The following is a 21,058-nucleotide window of genomic DNA, read 5'->3' as shown; positions in this document are numbered from 1 at the left end:
TTACGCCACCAGGGACTCAAATCCTGCAGTACCAGACGTGTCCCCCTGCTTAAGCCAGTACATGTCCAGGCCTGATGTTTGCTAGAGAGCATTTGGATGATTCAGAAGAGGATTAGGTTAATGTCATATGGTCAGATGAAACCAAAATAGAACTTTTTGGTAAAAACTCAACTCATCATGTTTGGAGAAGAAAGAACACCAACGAAGGAGTGGCTTCATAAGAAGCATTTCAAGGTCCTGGAGTGGCCTAGCCAGTCTCCAGATCTCAACCCCATAGAAAATCTTTGGAGGAAGTTGAAAAACCGTGTTGCACAGCGACAGCCCCAAAACATCACTGCTTTAGAGGAGATCTGCATGGAGGAAGGGGCCAAAATACCAGCAACAGTGTGTGAAAACCTTGTGAAGACTTACAAAGTTACTCTGTCATTGCCAACAAAGCGTACATTACAATGTATTGAGATGAACTTTTGTTATTGACCAAATACATATTTTCCACCATAATTTGCAAATAAATTCATTAAAAATCCTACAATGTGATCTTTTTCTCATTTTGTCTCTTATAGTTGAGGTTTACCTATGATGAAAATTACAGGCCTCTCATCTTTTTAAGTGGGAGAACTTGCACAATTGGTGACTGACTAAATACTTTTTTTGCCCCACTGTAGAATCATTAAAGCTGGTTGAAGCAAAGCAGTGGAATGAATCCACGCACACATGCACAGTGGATTGTAAAGTGGAATAAATGATATCTAAGAGGTGCAGACGCTGTTCAATAAGGATAAATGTAGTAGATATTTATAAGTGTGTAGATAGCTGGTATTTAATGCAGTATTAATGTGTCTAATGTCTTCATGGTGGAGTTTGTGCATTGATTATTCCTGCTTTGGACCCATTGACTTCACAATTCCAGGTTCCACTGAGTGCTGGGCGTGAGCTGGAAGATCAATGCATCTTATTTAAGTCACAGGAACCTTTTCATTCCTTTTGTTTACTTTCACTGAACCAGAGCCGACTGAACGTAAGCCTTTAATCTCCTTTAGGATCCAAACAAAAGCTACACTGTATATTCAGGAGCAAAACATGCGCGCACACACAGGAAAAGATTCATCTTCCAGAGCTGGGCTTCCTGCTGAAGGTAAAACTGGAATAATAAAAAAATGTTTCTGAACATGAAACAAACAGAACAGAGGAATAAAACAGATTCTTAGTTTGAATGTGTCAACACTAATGATGCTAATGACACTTTTCTTTATCATTTGATCAAATGATTTTGTTAAAAACATGCCAGCAGATGGCGCTGTATTCATTTGAGTCAACACATTTTAATGCATTGGCTTTATCTGTTAAATCTCCTTTAAGTTATTGATGCTAATATTAAAAATGTCTCATTTTAATCTTTTAAAACCATGCTGTTATTTTAGCTACAAGCTAGGCTAACTGATTTAACAAGGTTTTATCATCAGCTAGGGCTGGATCACATGGATGTAACAATTCTGCTTCAGAGTTTATTGAGGACCGCCCACTTAATTAACATACGACACAAATACGTAAAACAATCAATGTTGAAATGCAGACATAAGTAAATAAATAATTTAATAAATCAATGTGGAAATCATAAACATATAAACACATGTAAAAAAAGCATGCATAATTGAGGAAATAAATAAAATATTAAAAAATATAGTAACAGATTTATTTAATTATGCATTTATGTAATTATTTTTGCAATTATTTATTCAAGTATATATTTAATTATTTATTAATTTAATTCAGCATTTACTTATTCATCCATGTATTTATTTGTATTTATGTCATTTTTTGTCCCCCATAGGGTCAAATGATGAACAAAAAAATTACATCTTAACTAATAAAAAAAACGATAGTTAAACAGGAGCACTCAGAGCGCAAACCTCCACCTAGATATAAATGTCTTCTTCTCCAGACATTAGCAGTGATATCAGTGATCCTGATCATGGTCCACTGATGATTGATCATTCACACTTAAAATCTATCAATTTCTGACCAGACTAGGGGTTACAATGTATGGACCAACCCACTTTTTTTTTTTTTGAAAAATCCCGATGAAATGCACAATCCCAATCTCAGAGGGAAAATTAAGGAACAAACCCGACATAACTGAGTCACATTTCATAAAAATCAGTCAATTACAAAACAAGATATTATTCTTGAAATTTTGCCAATGATGAGGGATAGAGATGTTTATTTATTTATTACTTAAACGCACACTGTGGACTTTCTGACCTAAAGAGTTGACCCATATGAGTTATTGTAAATGATTCCTCAGGCTAATATACAGCGCTGATAGTATCAATGCTCTGAGCGGGGCTTCCCTCTTGAAATACCGACTATGTAAGATTGGAGAGACGGACCGTCTTTGGCCAGGTCATGTGACCTGGTGAATGTCTGGAGAACGTTTCACTTTACGGCAGTCACGTGACCACGTGGGTGGGCAGCTGAAACGAGTTAGCCTCTGTTTACAGCCACAGAAGCACAATATGGTAGTTTCGTGTTGGGTTAATGGTAAACTAATCGCCACGATAGTTCAGTTAAACGTGGATTCTTTAGTTAGGGAAGTCAGCAAGTCAGATCCGTAACTTTGGGATAAGGATTAGCTCTTAGGGCTCGCGCTGTGACTGCAGTGTATGGGCCGGAGGAGCAGCCGCCACCGCATCACTCTTTTCCCCGCCGCCGGAGACTCGGTGCTTGGCCTGCCTCGTAGGTGACACTCCCCCCCTACTTCCTGGCCTCACCGCAGTCTTCTGCCCCCTTCGCCAAGGGTTGGCACGGTGGCCGAGTGCCGGGACTCCAGCGGCGGGTAGAGGAGGGCGGCGGTGGTGGCTGCTCCTCCAGCCCATAGACTGTAGCCGCGGCGCGAGCCCTTAAAGCCAATCCTTATCCTGGAGTTCCAGGTCAACTAGTGTCTGCATACACAATCAAAAGACATGGGAGGCTGGCCCGACTGACTGACTGATGATTTTTGCGACAGTGCTGTGGCGCTTGTGGCCACTAGGGGAGCTTGCATGAAAGTTACATGTCTAGCGCCCCCAGTGGCCAAAAGTTACACAGTGTGCTTTAAATATTTTACTAACAAATTTAGTTTTAGTCATCAGGACAGTTTCAAGATTTTAGTCAAGTAAATGTGATACAACAGATATAGTCGACTAAAACATAAACTTTTTTTTTTTTCCATTGATCAACTATTGGGATGATACTAATGTTTGGAAACACACACAATTAATTTCAGCAAGTTTTTTTGTCTTCTTTTTAAATAATGTGTTAAAGTTTCATTTATCCAGACAAATAAATAAATGAAACTTTAACATATTATTGTATATACATACAGATGTTCACACCACATGAGGCGTCTTACGTCCACAAACACAAACAGCTTATTTCCAATTGGATCACTTAACGTCTTGTCCTGCCTTACACAAAAAAAAGAAATTCTGATCCCATTCATCCCATGTGAACAATATAGTTTAGTTTTTTATTAGTTGAAAAAAACTTCAATATATTTTTATATTTTATTTTATTCGTTAACATATTTACAAAAACAAAAATACCCAGTCTTGTTATCATTACTTAAAAAATGTAGTCGATGTCTCTTTAATCAACATTATTTCTAAAGGATTTCTTTGTAAGTTGCAACATTTTTCTTTTATATCTAGGAGGGCAGCGCTATCTAGTGTGTAAATAGGACATTGACTGTTTTCTTTTTAAAAACTGGCATGAAGGATCCAAACCAAAAGTTTAACATTAGTCATTTATTGATATTTCACTGAAAATCTTACATTTCTCTAAAATTAACCTTTATTCTAGAAACAACGCTAATAACTTTCAATTATTCACTTATTAATGCTCCATAAATCTGGGTTATTCTAATGATTACTTATTAAATCCCTAGTCATCTGTATAAACCATTAATCTAACATGAAAGATGAACAAGTTAAAGTACTTTTAAAATTCTCTGCTTCTCATTTCATGTGTAGTTCAAGTTGTGCTCAAGTCAAGAGTAAAATTACTTTACATTACACGTTCTAATTGGTGCATTTGTTGGCACTCCAGTTTGATTACGGTACATAACTCCTTTAAAGCCACTTTTTCACATCAGACTGGAATCAGATGGAGATCAAGTGTCAGCGCGTGTCACGCTTCATTCTGAGAGCCACTAATTCACGCCAAGTGTAATCAATACAGTTGGAATTCTCTTCCATCTCCTTCCACTTTAGCCTATTTGTTCTCATTAAGTGAGATCCGTTAAAGCTCCCGTCTTCTCTTCACTCAGCATTAGTCTCTCAATTTAGGACTCGTCTCATTTCGACACGTGATCAACGAAATCTAAGCTTCATCTCATCACTAATGCTGCTCTGGATTTAGAGACTTTTTAACTACATTTAATATGTATTTATGTATCAGATCACTTCCTTTAAAGCAGAAAAAAAGTTATCAGTATGGGCAAAATTATATGAAAAATATTAACGTTTTTTCTAAATGAAAAAAGTAAAATTCTACTGTTTTTACAAGTTTGGGCCTAAAATCTACAAAATCTACTTATTAGTGGATCTATGCCTAACAAAGCATATTATTATGAACCATATACATTTAATTGTCTTTTAAAAATGGGACTACTGGTACTTTACAGTTTTAGAGCCTGTGTTCCTCCATCTTAATATCATGTGATTGATGATGTCACACGGCCCCACTGCCTGTGAAGCATTGAGCCTGATTTTTAGATAATTTATCAAACAATTAATCAATCAAACTTTATTTATATAGAACCTTTCCTACTAATTCAATTGTAGACCAAAGTGCTTCACAGAAATCTAACGTGATTGACAAAGATAAAAATTATAAAAGGTTTAGTGTTTAATGCACAGTAAATTAATATAATAATTAAAAAGTGAACCATCGGGGGAGGCGCGAGCGAATGATGGAGTAGGTCGCACAATGAAGAGCTCTTCAGGACATTCGATATTTAAGATATATTCTGGCATAACATGGACTACAACCACCTTAACCCTGAACCCTGTTTGATAATTAACCGCATGGATAAGTACATCATGGCTAGCAGAAGCAGCAAAAGCCGTAATACCAATGCCGTCTCCACCGGGCCTGCAAAGATCAACGTAGCTTCCCCATCGACGAGCTCGAGTGGTTCCGGTGACCGCACTACGGCGACCCCGACAACGACGAGTTCAACTGAAATTACGGCATTTAAGGAGGAGCTGATGGCATCACTACGGGCTGATTTCGCAATTGTTTTTAAGGACGAAATCCGGTGTGTGCTTGAAAGTGAAATGTCTATAATAAAGCAAGAAATCCAAGCTGCTAAGACAGAGCTTCTTAACTTTAAAACTGCGATAAGAAACGAGGTGGCGGCAGTGGAGAACACGATAAAGGAAATGGAGTCAGGACTTACAGGATGCTCCGATGATGTCGCTGAACTACAGCACACCGTACAACAACTTTCGACGCAGGTGGCAGCTTTGGAGGACAAATGTGAGGACTTGGAAGGAAGGTCCAGGCGCAGTAACATCAGAATAATAGGTGTTCCCGAAGGCCAGGGGAGCTGTGGTACCACCGCCGTCTCGGAGTTGCTGAAAGAAGCCTTCCAGCTTGAAAAGGCTCCATTACTGGACAGAGCGCATCGCACACTACAGCCTGCTCCAAAGCAAGGAGCCCCGCCGTGGGCAATAGTGGCCCGGCTGCATTACTTCCAGGACTGCTTTAACATCCTACGTTTGGCCAGAGAGAAACGGCGAGTTAAGGTGAAGGATTTATCCATCTCGGTTTACCCGGACTATACGGCAAAAGTCGCTCGTGCACGCGCAGCATACAACGGTATCAGCCAGCAGTTGCGCGAGGTCGAGGGCCTCCGCTTCGGCATCCTTCACCCGGCACGGCTTCGGATAACATGCAACGGACTGGACAAAGTATTCTCCTCTCCAGAGGATGCTCAGCGGTACATCTCACAGAACATCAGCAAACCAGGAACTGCTGCCCGTTAGAGACTACACGCCATGGAAGGTTATCATTCACTCTAACTACACAGAAACTTAAAGGGTTTCGTTGGGTGCAAGGTGTTGCTGACAGTATGTTAATGTTAATGTAAGCATGTTTATCTTGACCCATCTTTTACGTTACAATTATTATATTATATTATATTATATTATATTTTATTATATAGGTTCAAATTGCTGTAGTGTTAATTTATTCTTTAAATCTCATCTCTGAGGATTTTATCCTCAATGATTGAAAATTCCATAAAACTGAAGCAGGATTTGTTGAATCCACCCTTACGTTATTTTTTTCTGATGTTTAAATAGATTGTTTATGTTTAATTAACCATCTCACCATCAACTTTCATATTTTATATGGAGGGTGATATGTGCCACACCAGTTGCAAGTTACTGTCAAAATCAGCCTGTTATAGTTTAATATCTTGTTGTAAATTCTAGTTTTCTAATCAAGAGTTTTGAGTTCTAATATAAATGAAAGAGGCTGGAATTTTATCTCAAAATAATATTTTATAATCTATGTTTATTTTTGAAATCCTACCTCTTCATCTTTCTATGGAGGGTGAAGTGTGCCACATTATTTTAAAGTAGCAGTCAAGATCAGCCTGTTGTAATATAGGTTATAATTTGTTTTAAGTTTGAGTTAACTGAACTTTATTGTAGAGGGTTATTCTTAGTTTTACAACTATGCCCAAACAATTTTATGCCCTGTTGAGTTTGCGTTTTTGGCTCAGTAGCTTCCCTACCACAAGCACACTGTGTGGATTTTGTTTTGGGGGGAAAAATTTCTGCCCAGGATGTTAAACTTATAAAGTAGTCTCATTTTTAATAATGCATAATAATGTGCTTTAGTAGACATAGATCTACTAATAAGAAAATTTCAAAGACTTTAGACCAAACTTGTAAAAACAGTGGAGGATCCCTTTAATAATATTACTGTTCTTTCACAATATAAAGCACCAAATTACCACCAACCACTGAATATATAGATTTACAGTGAAAGCAAATGGAAGTGTGCACTTAAACCCTAAAATATGAGGCTCATAAAAATCTTTAGTGCTTCATTAAAAATGAGCTTCAGATATAAATTCAGATCCTTTAGATTTAAAGGGGATTTTATGATATCATTTTAAGGTGTACTCACGTTGACCCCAGCGACCTGTTCGAGGGTTTAAGTAGTTTGGGTAGAGTCCGTTGGGGCGGTCCATTTTGGCCAAAAGCTTCCGGATGTGCATCACCTGGAGGAGAAAAACCAGACCATTTTTAATCTTTTGGTAAAGGATGTCCTGATACTAATCCTGGTGTTGGTTTCAGACACGATACAGAGGTATGTGCTGTGATAGTGTAGCCTCGGCCAATTAGAGCTGATCTATGATGAGGCCGTTTAGTGAACAGGAAGTGAAGTAGACTCGCAGAGATTGTTTACCTGAATATACACAGAGCAACCAAAGAGCTGTAGAAACTGTGATAATAAACCAAAATAAGCTTTAAATATTTCAGTCAATTTAAATTACAAACTTTTTATTGCCATTTGTAATTTAATTTAAGACCAGCTTCACAGTAAACATAATTAAAGGGGAAAAAAACACCTCATTAATTACAAAGGGTGAGGGTAAAGTGTGTAGTGCAGACGTGCATCTGGCGGCCCCCAAAGTAAACACACAAAATGACAGTAAGATACACAAATAAAACAGACTAAAATAATCAAACTCACTCAACACACAAAATGACTACAGAATCAATCAAAAAACAACAAAAACACAAAAAAATAAAAAATTAATTAAGAAAAATCTTCATTAGACAGGCAATTTTTGTTAAATTTACATTTCCCCAAGTTGTTGAAAGTCCCGCTGCAACCACGTCACTGTTTTGTAGTTGGTTCCACTGTCGTGATTGCACAGTGTTATGGTAAATTATACATTTTAAAAAAACAAACAAATGTTACCCATTTATTTTCAAATGTGAGACTAATTACAATCATAAAATCATACTTATGTGTTCAAATTTAAGACTTTTGAAACATTGATTTAAGACATTTTAATGACAATTAAGGCCATATTTTTAGATTCACTAACTGAATGCGTTTGAGCAGCGTAACATTACCTTCTGATAGTAGGCCGGGTTCCCCGTCAGGTAGGTGAGGTGAACAAACTCCATGTGGAGGGTCCCGAACTCAGCCAGGATGCTGCTGCCAGCCGACGCCCAGCCCCAGTTACGACCCACACCACTGAGCAAGAGGAGGAGGAGGATGAAGATGGAGGTGAAAAGACAAAATGATCAATCAAATGAAGAAATATCAGGTTTTAATAAATTCATACAAACAAAAAACATCATACACCCTGTGCTAACACCTACAGGACTACAAATTAAAATTCACCTCATATTAGAGCAGTGGTTCCCAACTGTTTTTGAGTTGTGACCCCATTTCGATTTCACAATTTTCCTACAATCCCAAAGGCATTTTCTTGGAGAATTAATTTTTATCACATTTGTTACAAATACAGATTTAGTGACAAATAGCGCCAAAACAAATTTGAAAAAGTGAAAGTACAGAATAAAGTTGTTTAAGATTGTGAGTTGTGTTTTAATTTAAAAAAAAATGTAATAATACAAAATTGAAAAAGTTTTAATCAGTAAATCTTTTTAACTAAACTAAACGAAACTTTTCAACCGACCCCATTTAAATTCTAAGCGACCCCAAATAAGGTCCCAACCGCAAGGTTGAAAAATTAGAAAAAAACTGACATCAGTGTAAATTCACTTTGATTTTATTCCAGTACACGGCTTCCAAACACCCCGAGTTTGTGCATCCGTTAATCCAAATTAATGGATGCACAAACTCAGGCTATTTGAGCACATATATTGTGCAGCTGTTTGTCAATAAATGTGGGTGTGTGGCATTTTTCACCAGCAAATTTAACCTAGAATTGTCTTTCCGGTAAGACATATTATAGGCAAGGACTTAAGACAATCTGCCTTCCTGGCTGTATTTGGTGTGGAGATGACAAACCTGGGCTTGGAACACCACACACAAAGCTGTCTGTCTTTTGCCACTCTTATAGCCAGAAGACAGATTTTGATTCGATGGAAAGAATGTAACCCTCCAACATTTACACAGTGGATTAAAGACATGCTGTACTTTGTTAAACTAGAAAAGATAAGGTATACAGTCAGAGGGTCAGCTGACAAATTTTTACTGTCATGGCAGCCCTTTCTAAGTCATGTTGAAAGTCTAAGCTCTGATAATTTTATAAGTGACTGAACCTTAAGTTCTTTCTCTGTAACAGATATTACAAACCCAAACATTAGAAACTAAGACTTTGAATTAAAAACATCAAGATTTATATCATATATCGCAATTTTGAGAAAAAATATCAAGATATGAAATTTGGTTCATATCAGTCAGCCCTAACTTGAACATTCTAATATTCTACAATTGAATAAAATAAATAAATGAGAAATCCCTGAAAAAATAATAAATAAATAAATATAATTAAATATATGTATTACATCTTGGATTTGAAATGCAGGCCCATATAATCTGATATTTTTAATTTTTTATCTGACATCAGCATCGGATCGAGACACCTTTAGTTAAAACCAGCAATTATATTCTTTATACTTTCCATACAATTTGTGTACAGATACACATTTCTTTGGGTTTGTAGTGAAGGCTGTCTTTGTTCATTCAAAAGGACAAAAAAAAAAAACAAACTAAAGAGCCATGTTTGTGTGTTTTCAATGAGTGTTGATTCCAGTGTGAACATGTGTAGTTGTTCACACTGGAGTGTGTGTGAGGTCGAGCACAGCAGACCTTTATCCCTCAGAGATAACAAAGAACGACTGAAGACAAGCACTCAAACTGCACACGGAAATAGAAACTGATAAAGGAGGTAAAAGAGGAGCTGGGAGAGGAAAAAATGCGTTCGTGTTCCTTTTGCAGGTACGAGAACAAACACAGAAAACAAACATAATGCTGCACAGCAGGAATCATGTTGGAGGAACGCAGCCGAGGGCAGAACGAGTTTAAACTCAATTTGAACCTTTTTCATCATTTAAAGCACAAACTCCATTTTTTATTAGCCATGTTTTGATATTGCACTACTCTAGTTTCAGCTACAGTAGCTAAATTCAACTTAAACTTTTTTTTCACATTTTATTTAAAGTGTAACTAAACCTGAAAATGACTTTTCTTCTGAAAACAAATGTTGTGTTGTTGATTGATCCTGGTCCAACTCTTGACATATTAGTTAAAGTATTTCAATGTTGGTGTATTTTGTTGTAAAATGTCAGAGTGACTGCCCTCTATGGGTTAAAACATGGCAATTACAATTAAATTTTGCTATTGGCAGAGAATGGGCATTTGTGATGTTTTCGTGGCTTCTGCCATCAGTGTTGGCTCCGCCTATTTTTTAATAACTATCACCTGTCGGCTCTACAACATGTAGTGAGTAGGTTGGATTGAGAAAAGTGTGAATAGAGGGATATAGTGAGTATTGAGTAGCTAGTTAGCATAGCATAGATTGTTCTTTGTAGAGTTTATCGTCGAGAGTGGGCGTGTTTTAACTGCTCCAGAAGCTCCGCCCATAATCAAGGCATTTTTCAAATTTCCAGCCTAATGCATGTCAGCCAAAACCTCAGGGTTTAGTTAGACCAGGGGTCTTCAACCTGCGGCTCTGGAGCCTCATGTGGCTCTTTGACTCTTTTCCAATGGCTCCCTATAGCTTTAAAGAAAAGATTGAAAGAGTTATTTTTCTACAGAGGCTATTAATGATTAATGACAAATAAAATCATGATATAACAATTTATTAACCTAAAATAAATCACGTTGTGCAATGACTCGGCACTTTCCTACTTCACCTCCTGTGACTAACCTTAAATTTTAAATCCCTGGTAATTAACTAAACCAACAAAAACACTATTCTGGAAGAAAATAGAGATTTTTATTGTGTGGGAACAGATTCATTTAACCACCAATGTATAGGTTAAATATGCATGTTTTATGTGTGGCAAGAAATGAGTAATTAGCATGTGTTGATCACATGATCATGTGTTATCAAATTCAAGTTACTTTTTGTAGCCTTTCAAATACATTAACTAACAAATAATTCTTCTTTATATAACATTGTGTTCATGTAAACTGAGATGCATAAGAATTTGAAAATGTAAGATACTGTTTTATTTCTTGATGTCAATTTATTTTATTTTAAACTGTTTTTAAGTTGCATGATCAATATAAATCAAATCAAATCACATTAAATTAAACATTCTATATAATTTTAACTGTATAGAGATGAAAAATACCTTCTCGGTGAAGACAATACAGTGTATTAAATTAATACTGTATTGTCTTCATTGAGCAGGTATTTTTTCAGCTCCAGGAGGACTGTAATCCAGGTGAGATGAGGTTAAATGGTTCCTTTGAGAGTAAAGGTTGCAGACCCCGCCTAGGGGTACACGTACCACTGTTTGGGAACCACTGCTCTAAATGACAGCTCCTTGAAACCATTGTTAACTGTTTTTTGGGGACACACCCACCTCTTCAGGTTGACCATAGCCCAGGGAATCCCAGTGGGAGTGTTGAAAGCAGGAAGCAGCTTCTCTGCGAGCTGGACAGCCTTCTGTTTGAACATCTGCACAAATGAAAGAGAAACAACACTTTAACAGCCACAACTTTCTGCAATTCCTGTTTCACTGCTTCCACTTATCTCCAAATACGCCCAATGTGTCCAATTAGGAAAGCGTTTCGGATGCAAGCCGTTAATCACATAATGATGCCAACAATCGTCATGTGAAGCTTTACAAACTGAGCTGCATCAAATTAAAACGCTACACAAAACAAACGATGACTGGAGGTCCCACAGCGTCCAGAACATAGCTCACATTTCTACACACAGACGTATTTACATCATGGAGAGTGACTGCTGTCTCATTCACACAGACATTCCACTAAACTCAACTTGTAGATCGGGACCAAAAAAAGGGGGCCCAAGCTTTTTTAATCAAATTTACTTGAATAAAACATTTCTATTATTTTGAAGGGAGCACATCTAGGTTCTCCACTCGTAGGTGGGAAGTGAAGACACACAAGGGGTTTGCAGACTTCTTCTCAATAAACTAAACATTTTCAACTTTTTAACTTAAGGGGATATAAGCAAAAGTTAAAGCAATGAATTACAAGTACTCACGTTACTGTAATTGACTTGCTTTTACTTCTAAATCAGTAACTCTACATATATTTAAATATGTTTTACAAGAAGTAAAGTAATTCGTTACTTTTCTACACCCAACTATTACTGAGTAAATTATTATTTCTTTGTTTTAAAATGATCAACGGACATTGTGGAACTACAAAAAAAAAAATGAAATGACCAGACAACAATCAATTGCATCACATCATAGCCGACCAATCAGATTAAACGTAATGCACCGTGCCAAAACAGCATTACACGGAGGTTATTGTCTCAGTTTGAGTTAATAAACATAGCTATACTTAGATCCTGATAACTTTTTATAATTATTTTATATATATATATATTTTACATATATATTTTCCATTGCTTTGAACACTTCTTTAAAAATCAAGATAAATTATGTAATTGACATCAGCTTTAGATTTTTTTTCTTATAAATCACTGTAATGTATTACATTAATTTTTATATTAAAAACACAAAAACTATTTCAAATATGAGCAGCGGGCCAAAACTAATCGCTTGCGGGCCACCTTTGGCCTGTGGACCCTAAATTAGATGGTCCTGGTTTAAAGGATACCTGTATTGGATATGTATATAACAAAAAAATGGTTAATTTATAACCAGTAAACAAAATACAGGTATGTACACCTAAAAAAAACTAAACAAAAAAAAAAAAAAACACTAAAAAGTCCCATTAATGGTTTTTTTTTGTTGTTGAAAAGTTGCCTTGAAAAACCAAAAATATTTTATGCAATAAAGTGAAAAAAGAGTGTTTCTGCTATGTATTGTCAGTAATTTTGTCCAGTGACACCAAACAGTTGTATGTGTAAGTTCCACCAATGTAACAGCAGTTTAAAGCCCAGATTGCCTTTAGTTTTATTCCTTTTGCTTAGCTCTGATTAATAGTGCGTGAGTTGTGAGATGATAAACACAGACTGCACTCAGGCAGAAAAAAGCTCTTCAGCGTGAGCCAGACGGAGGCTGATTGATAAGGACAATCTGCTTCATAGACCCGATCTGTGGAAAATTCCTGCTGCTCCACAAAGACAAAGAGAGCAACAGCACATGCTGACGTTAGCAGAATGCTAAATCAGGCGGTGGCGTGGCAGGGACGGCGCAGACAGAGGTCAAACTGTGGCCATAAAAAGACAGAGTCAGAGACAGAGAGGCAGAAACGCAAAGACAAAAAATATGGGCAATAAAAAGAAAGCACGTGTACAAAAAGAAGCTGTTATTGTCCAGACCCTAGGTTCCCAAAGTGGGGTACGCAAATTGTCATAGGGGGTACGTGAAAACATTGATTAATGTACCCAAGTTTGTACTTTACATGACGTATAAACCATACATAAAGTATGGAAGGCGCCAACAATATCCAAGCAATAAGTGACATATCAGTCCCTGCAGGATTTGCGCTTTCAAATTTCATTAATTTTGTGTCCAATTTTTATTTAATTTGTGGAAATTGTGTTAAATAATTACAGGAAAATTGACTGCAGTCATGGGGAAAAAAGCATGGGAAAATTGCAATTGTCCAAATATTGTGGAATATACATTGAATTTGTGTATTTAGATATCTGAGATATCCTAGCTGATTATCTACAACTGGAATATTTGGTAATCTGGATAATAACTTGTTTTTTTAACTTTCTCCTGCAGACTGATCTTGATGGTCTAAAGGGCCAGGTTTGTGCTGTAGGGCTACGTTGTATATGACATTACATTATTATGTTTTTAAGTGTGCAGGAGAAGGGTACATGGCTTCAGGTTTAATGTCTGAAGGGGTACGGGACTGTGAAAAGTGTGGGAACCACTGGTCTAGACCAAGGGTTCTCAACCTTTTCAGCCCGTGACCCCCAAAATAAAGGTTCCAGAGAGCAGGGACCCCCACTGTAGATGAAGGTGAACACAGACATGAACATTGAAGAACAGTCATGTGGAGACAGGACCATCTATAAGGGGGAATAAAGGGGAGAGATTTTTGTGGTCCATCCATAAAGTCAGTAAAATGATGGTCCATTGTTCTATGACTCTGTGATAACCACATTTATTTATTTATCTGAATAATATCCACTGTTATCCAGGAACGTTTATTATTATGTGCGTCATAGTATATAGTCTTAATCTTAAAGAAGTAAATCCATGTTTAATCAGAAATAAAATGGGTTAAAAGTGACCAAAAATGGTGGAAAACGAGGTGAAATGGTAATTTAAAAACCGCAGAAATTGGTCAAAAGTTGCAAATTAGAGTGGCAACAATTAGTTTAAACTGGCAAATAATGAGCATGACAAATCATGTATGTGGTCAAATTGTCAAGAATAAGCATGGAATATGTTGAAAAAAATTTTAACATTTTTTTTTAAACAGGATATTTTATTTTCAAAAAAGATCATTTTGTTAAAACAAAAACAAATAACAAACAAACAAAAAAACACCAGGGTTGGGTCAATTACAATTGTCTTTGCTTAATTGATAAGTAATTACAATTGTGACAATTATAATTGTAATTAAAAAAATCTGCTGCTGTTGTAATCATAACTGAATTTCAATTGAGTTACATGAAATAAAAAAGTTTCATATCATGTTTAAACGTCACTTCTCTTGAGGATCATTTTACCACTTTAATATATTGACTAGGGGTATACTGAGGGCAAAAAGGTTAAGACGCCTCGATATTTTCATTGATAAGGAAGCCTAACAAGGTAACAAAAAAAAAACAAAAAAAATGGATGATATATTTTTTTGTCTATTTTACAGTTGGTTTAAGACATGGTTACAGTATCATTAGAGACGCTAACAGAAAGCAAACACAAGAGGAAGGGTATGTTTTATGGGCTTATTTATTAAAGGTTCAGCAATAGTGATTAATTAAATTTGATCTTTAGTAATTGAAAATTGTAATTGACTTTCAGGAGAAAATAAAAATTTTATTTTTAATTGTAGTTGGAAAAAAATGTTGGTTTCCGTAATCGAGTTGGAATTCACCATGGATAATTAAAGACGTAATTGTAATTGAAAAATGTAATTGACCACAACCCTGATAAATACACATTAAAACTTCATCTTTTAAAAAAAAAAAAGAAAAGCAAAGTAGTGTATTTTATTAAAGGGCCCGTGTTAAGTTAAATTAACGTTTCTGAGCTTTAAACATGATAAAGTGTTAGTAGGACTTCATGCACAAAGTGTTTATTCATTGATTCCCTCGATCATTAGTTAGAGGGTGATTTGCTCCTTTCTTACTACAGGGTGAGCCCAAACACCTCGCTACAATTTGATGACGTGTTCCCACTTTGATGAAGAATTTGACGTGGCACTTCCTGGAGCCGCGCCTCCAGGAAGCTCTCTGCCTTGATTGACATGTAAACAGACACACCCACGAAGGTGAGCATTTCAGCATCCTTCGCACAGTGCTGTGTATGTATTTTCTACAGTCTATGTATGTGCAGGTGAACGCCCTGCCCCCACGCTCAGTCTGTTTATAAAGTAGCATGAGCTCAACTACGGAGTGGGTGGGAGGAGGGCGGGCCGTCCTCTGGCCCTCCGTCACCATGAGGGGTGGAGGAAGTGAGTGTCCCGTCTATAGACACGCCCAATCATGAATATGCAAAACTCGGCCGCAAATCAGCCTGTTTGTGTAGAGTTGCACAGAAAGTGACTTTTCAGAGGCTAAAACTGTGGAAAACAGGCAAGTTTGGGAAAATAAACCTCAAATACTATGTTTTTGATGTTCTTAGAACAAATGGAGATGGTGAAAAATAACATGATATGGGACCTTTAATCCTAATTTTAGTCATACTGCTTTAGTTGGCATCTATTCTTAGTTTAGTTTTAGTCAGGTGATCAGTTTCCAAGAAATTAACACCATTTTTCAGACTGCATTATAAGAACCACACACACACACACACATGTGCACGTGCACACACTTACTTTCATGCAGTGGGTCAATGTAGACGTGTAATGGAGCCTCCTAAAGGGATTTAGACATGGACTAAAAATCTTGATTTACAGGTTAAAGTGGATAGAATACTGTGGTCTGATTGTGTGTGTGCTGAGTGTGTGCGTGTGCTCTGAGTGTGTGTGTGCATGTGCTCTGAGTGTGTGCGTGCTCTGAGTGTGTGTGTGTGTGTGTTTCTGTGGTTTTTATACCTAACAATCTGCTGACTCTAATATTGATTTGGACTAAGAACCAAAGCTTGGAAACACCAGGATGATCCAATGATCTGTGACCACTGCCTGTATTTTATTTTATTTTATGTCCACTGTGTTGGACTATAGTCAGATTTAATGCAGCATGTGCACGCAGCAATAATGAAGAAATAGTTTTCATTCTCTATCTCCTGATTCGTCTCTGTTGGGTTTTGGTGCCAAAGAACACTTTCCCCTTGCGTTCCCTGAGGAACTGTAAAAAAAAAGAATAAAGCCATTCTTTCCTCAGACAAATATATGATGTTTCTGAATATCTTGAAAAGCTTTGATTTCTTTTAGGAAATGAGGAGATGATCCAACACGCTGAAAGTCTCTGTGTTAGATGTTCAGTAAAAACTCTCGACTTTCTGTCCCTTTTCTTGTCTTTCCATCCCACTCTTCAGGTTCTCATCTCTGCTTCAACAATGCATCAAACAAAAGTTCTTTATTCTACCAGACAAAGACTTTCTTTTAAACAGAAACCCTGCAATCATGACGGCCATGAAAATACATACAACACTAAAACACATAAAAAGCAAACTGTCACACAATAAAACTGACAAACGGAAAAATTACAAACAATGAAGACTAATGAATAAATGGTTTTAGAAAAGGAATTTGAATCTGAAAGTTTGAAGCCATTCCTAAAACCATTCAAAGCTTTTGACCAAATTTATTATTGACTGAAATACTAAAACCCATAAGCCAACACCTGACAATCCCCACCTCAAAGTGGTCGAGGGGAGTCCCCAAGAAAGTCTTTAATTTAAAACATCCCAAAGATTTTATTTATTTATTGATTTAAGTAGAGACAGTCCATATTAAAGGGGACATATCATGGTTTTAAATCCTTCCTTTTTACATATTAATCATACAGTTGTGGTCTATATAAAGCGGAACTGCAATGCTTGGGTCTGAATTCCTCATTATTATAGCGCCACCCCTTTTCTACCCCTTTTCTGATGCGCTTCTGAGAGCAACTCGTTTTGGTGCGGTCTCTTTAAATGCAAATGAGACACTCCATACCCCGCCCCCTCTTCAGGTGACACTCGGTTCAACTCCACCCTGCTCGGCCATTTTTGTAGTTTGATAGAAGAGATACGGCTATGTAGCGGCGCATAAACTTTTTATTCAGAGGTTATTTACAAAATGTCAACAACAGAAGACTTGTCCATCCAGCCTTACATGTTCGAGCCAGAGTCGGACCCAGCGGAGCGAGATGAAAATGAAGATGATGAACCTGCAGAACCCTAACAAGTGAGCTAACACAAGCACCGAGCTAACGCTAGCGCCAAGCTAACGTCACGAAATTTTAATACAGTCTTTTCAAAGACAAAAACGGCAAAATGAAATGACTAATGAAAACTTTAGACTTAAATTACATCACGTAGGCCATATCATCAAGGATCTAAAACGAGCACACAGCGCTAACATATGAAGTCTGAAGACGGTGCAACTGCTAAGCAACTGCTAATGCTAACAAAACAATGACAGTTTTTAGCCTTATTTACAGCTTACCGAAGTGCTCTGTTCGTCATCTCCAAAGATAGAAGGAATTGAACCCTCAATCAGACAAAGTCTTTGGCAAATCCTTCTTGATACTGGTGGAGGTTGATGAAGCAGTCATCCTTGAAGTGCTTCGCGCACACAAAAATGACCTTACCCACAGGTGTGGGTACATTTCCGTGAAAAATAAAACTCAACCAGGCAGTTCGAAAAGGTTCTGATGCTGGGAGACGGTGTAATGAAGCATGTGGGTTACTACATCCAACAACCAAACATTTGGATTTCTCCTCTCGTAACTTCTGCATCCTTGAGCTTGGACTACAAAATGAAAGCGAGAAATAAAAATGGCGGATTGCTCGAAGTGTTGGACCTGGAGTTGATGTACTAATTTGGCAGTTCCGCTGCAAATACTGTGATGTAATAGTTCAAAAAACGTAATAGAGAATAGAAAAATCAAAACAGATTGAAAAATATGAGCAAAACAGAATATAAAGATATCTACAGAGCACCTGAAGAGACTAATTTGATTTTTTCTGTACTTCTAAGCATGCTAAATATACAACAAAATGCATTTAAGGGCTAAAAAAGTGGATTTAGCATGATATGTCCCCTTTAATGAACACTAAAAAAAAATGTAAATATGCCAGATTATAGCCAATGGCTAATTTCCATCTGTTGTCCCTAGACAAGATGGAAATTGCTGGATTGAGCTGATTTGGAAGACATTTGTCGAGGAATCAAGACCTGTAATATTCCTCAAACCATTTCCTGAACTGTATTTGGTTTATTTGTAAAAATGTTGGCATTAACGACGATATGGGCCTCTTCTATTACAGAGTGTGTGACTCTGGTAACTAGATTACATTCAAAATCAATGTAAATGATGCGACATCAAGCAACTTCTCTTTAAGCGACGTGCACTATTTCAGCGACTCAGTCACGTAGCTGAGTTGCTGGAAGTTGCTCAAAGAGAAGAACATTTTGAACCTTTCAAGCGACTGAGTAACGCTGCGTTGCAACATCCAATCAGAAACAAGTTTCTCCCTGTGTCACTTCCCTGGTCATCATGAGCTTGGTTTCCAAATTCCAAATTAAAAGCGATAATTATAAATAAGTAAGTATAATTGCACTTTGAACGTTGTTTTGGGCAGGAGCCTTGTAACTCCAGTGAAATCTCATCCCGTGAGACTTTGCTGCAGAAAGACGGACGCTCAGAACCTCCTTATAGCACTGCACATTTCTTTGTTGTTTCATGTCTAAGGTGGAAGTAATAATTTTAATGCTTAGAAATGTCTGGGTCTAATCTTCTGTTTACACTCAGAAAGCAGTGGGCATGTGACCAGGTACCTCACGTCATGTGACCATGTATGTCACGTTCTGTGACATGTATATGCGGAAAGACTGTTTCCATAGCACTTTTGCGACACATTTCAATATCTAAAATACCTCCTCATGAAGGCGTGAAACCTATAGTGTTTTTTTTTTTTAATTCCGGTGTTTCAATCTGTAGTTTTTAATTGTGCTATTTAGATTTTGCGCATTTCCAAGGGTAATGTAAATACAGTTACTGTCTATAGTAGTGATCGACCGATTCGTCGGCCTGCCAATGTAATCAGCCAATATTTGCGTGTTTTATGTGCATTGGCCAATTCACACTGCTGCGCTCGCCGATCTGCTTTATATATATATATACATATATATATATATATATATATATATATATATATATATATATATATACATACATATACATATATATATACATACATATACATATATATATACATACATATACATACACACAGAGTGGCTGCCACAGGCTGCTCAATGTTGCTGGAGACAGAGGCTGCAGAGTGCAGAGCCCCTACCCCCACTAGCAGAGTGTGAAGGAAGTTTTTCAACCCCAATGGCAAGTTTTAAACTTTCAAAGCATCTTTTCACTGTTTAACTTAGCTGACGTTGTTCTGTGGTTCCGTGTTGTTGTCGCAGTTGTATTTAACGAGCAGCTGGCTGGAGGATTAGCGTGTGTGCCTGTGTGTGTTTCTCTCTCCCTCCCTCTCTGCTTCTCACTCAGTGGAATACAAACAGAGCGCTGCACCGAGGAGAGTTTTTAAAACTTTGAGAAGCAGTTTACTACTTGTTTGAATATTTATTCCTGTTAATGTTGACACAATTTAGAACAGAAATTTGAACAGTTTGTTGCTTAATGTGCATACGACATCACGTTATTTTTCTCTACTAATTTATGTTCTGGGGTTGTGTTGGAATGGATTATTATTCATGGTTTATTTTTGTGTTTAATACTATAGTTATATATCTTTATACTCAAAAATCCTGTTAATAAAATATATCTCGAGTCAGGCCAACTTTTATCAAACCTATTTTCAGGACGAACAGTTCTCTTTCATAATATTTAATGGGATGTCTCACTCTGTTTTTTACTTGTTCTTGTTCTACATCACCTGTTTTTATTATTTGTTACATTTTTTTACTTGGTGTCGTTCTACCTCACCTTTATTAATTTCAATAAATGTTCCTTCTTTAAAATTGAGACTTGTAGCATTTGTTATCCGCATTGTTAATTTTTATTATGTAAATTGAGGGAGTAAAAGAATCATCAGCTCCAAATATCGGCTCGAGAAAATCGGCAGTCCGTATCAGTCATCGGCTAAGGCTGATGGGAAAAAAAATCGGTATCGATCCCTAGTCTATAGAACCGGATGCTGCACCGAGAGAGATGTACACTAGAGACGTTTTAACGTTGTATCATGTTCCATGCAGTGAAACTTTGTAGACATGTAATGGAACCTCCTAAAGGGATTAAAACCTGGACTGAAATGACCTCCCAATCAGCTGATTCTCTTATTGATTTGCACTTAGAACCAAAGCTTGGAAACACCAGGATGATCCAATGACCTGTGACCACTGCCTGTATTTTATGTCCACTGTGTTAGATGTGCCTGACTAGTGCACTGAGCACATTGTGTGTTTTTGGAGTCATTTTATACATCTCTTTTTTGTCATTTTGGAGTCAAAATTGTGTATTTTGTTGTTGTGTGTGTTACGAGTCATTTTGAGTATTTCCTTGTTGTTTTGTTTATTTTTATGTAAATGTATGGTCATTGGGTAGTTTTGT

General features: G+C 37.0%; 1 protein-coding gene across 1 annotated transcript in view; it reads right to left on the bottom strand.

The window, feature by feature from the left end:
* The window catches only part of man1a2 (mannosidase, alpha, class 1A, member 2), a 96,175-nt gene that overhangs the window by 16,183 nt on the left and 58,934 nt on the right, over positions 1-21,058 (bottom strand). Inside the window, exons 7-9 of the mRNA XM_028436267.1 lie at positions 11,577-11,671; positions 8,142-8,265; positions 7,183-7,276 (exon numbers count right to left, since the gene is read on the bottom strand). Of these exons, the coding sequence (XP_028292068.1) occupies positions 7,183-7,276; positions 8,142-8,265; positions 11,577-11,671 (313 nt within the window). The remainder of the gene's footprint in view (positions 1-7,182; positions 7,277-8,141; positions 8,266-11,576; positions 11,672-21,058) is intronic.

Source organism: Gouania willdenowi, chromosome 21 (assembly GCF_900634775.1).
Source record: "Gouania willdenowi chromosome 21, fGouWil2.1, whole genome shotgun sequence".
Classification (NCBI taxonomy): domain Eukaryota; kingdom Metazoa; phylum Chordata; class Actinopteri; order Blenniiformes; family Gobiesocidae; genus Gouania; species Gouania willdenowi.
The sequence above is the reverse complement of the archived record's forward strand: the minus strand, read 5'-3'. Positions and strand labels throughout refer to the sequence as shown.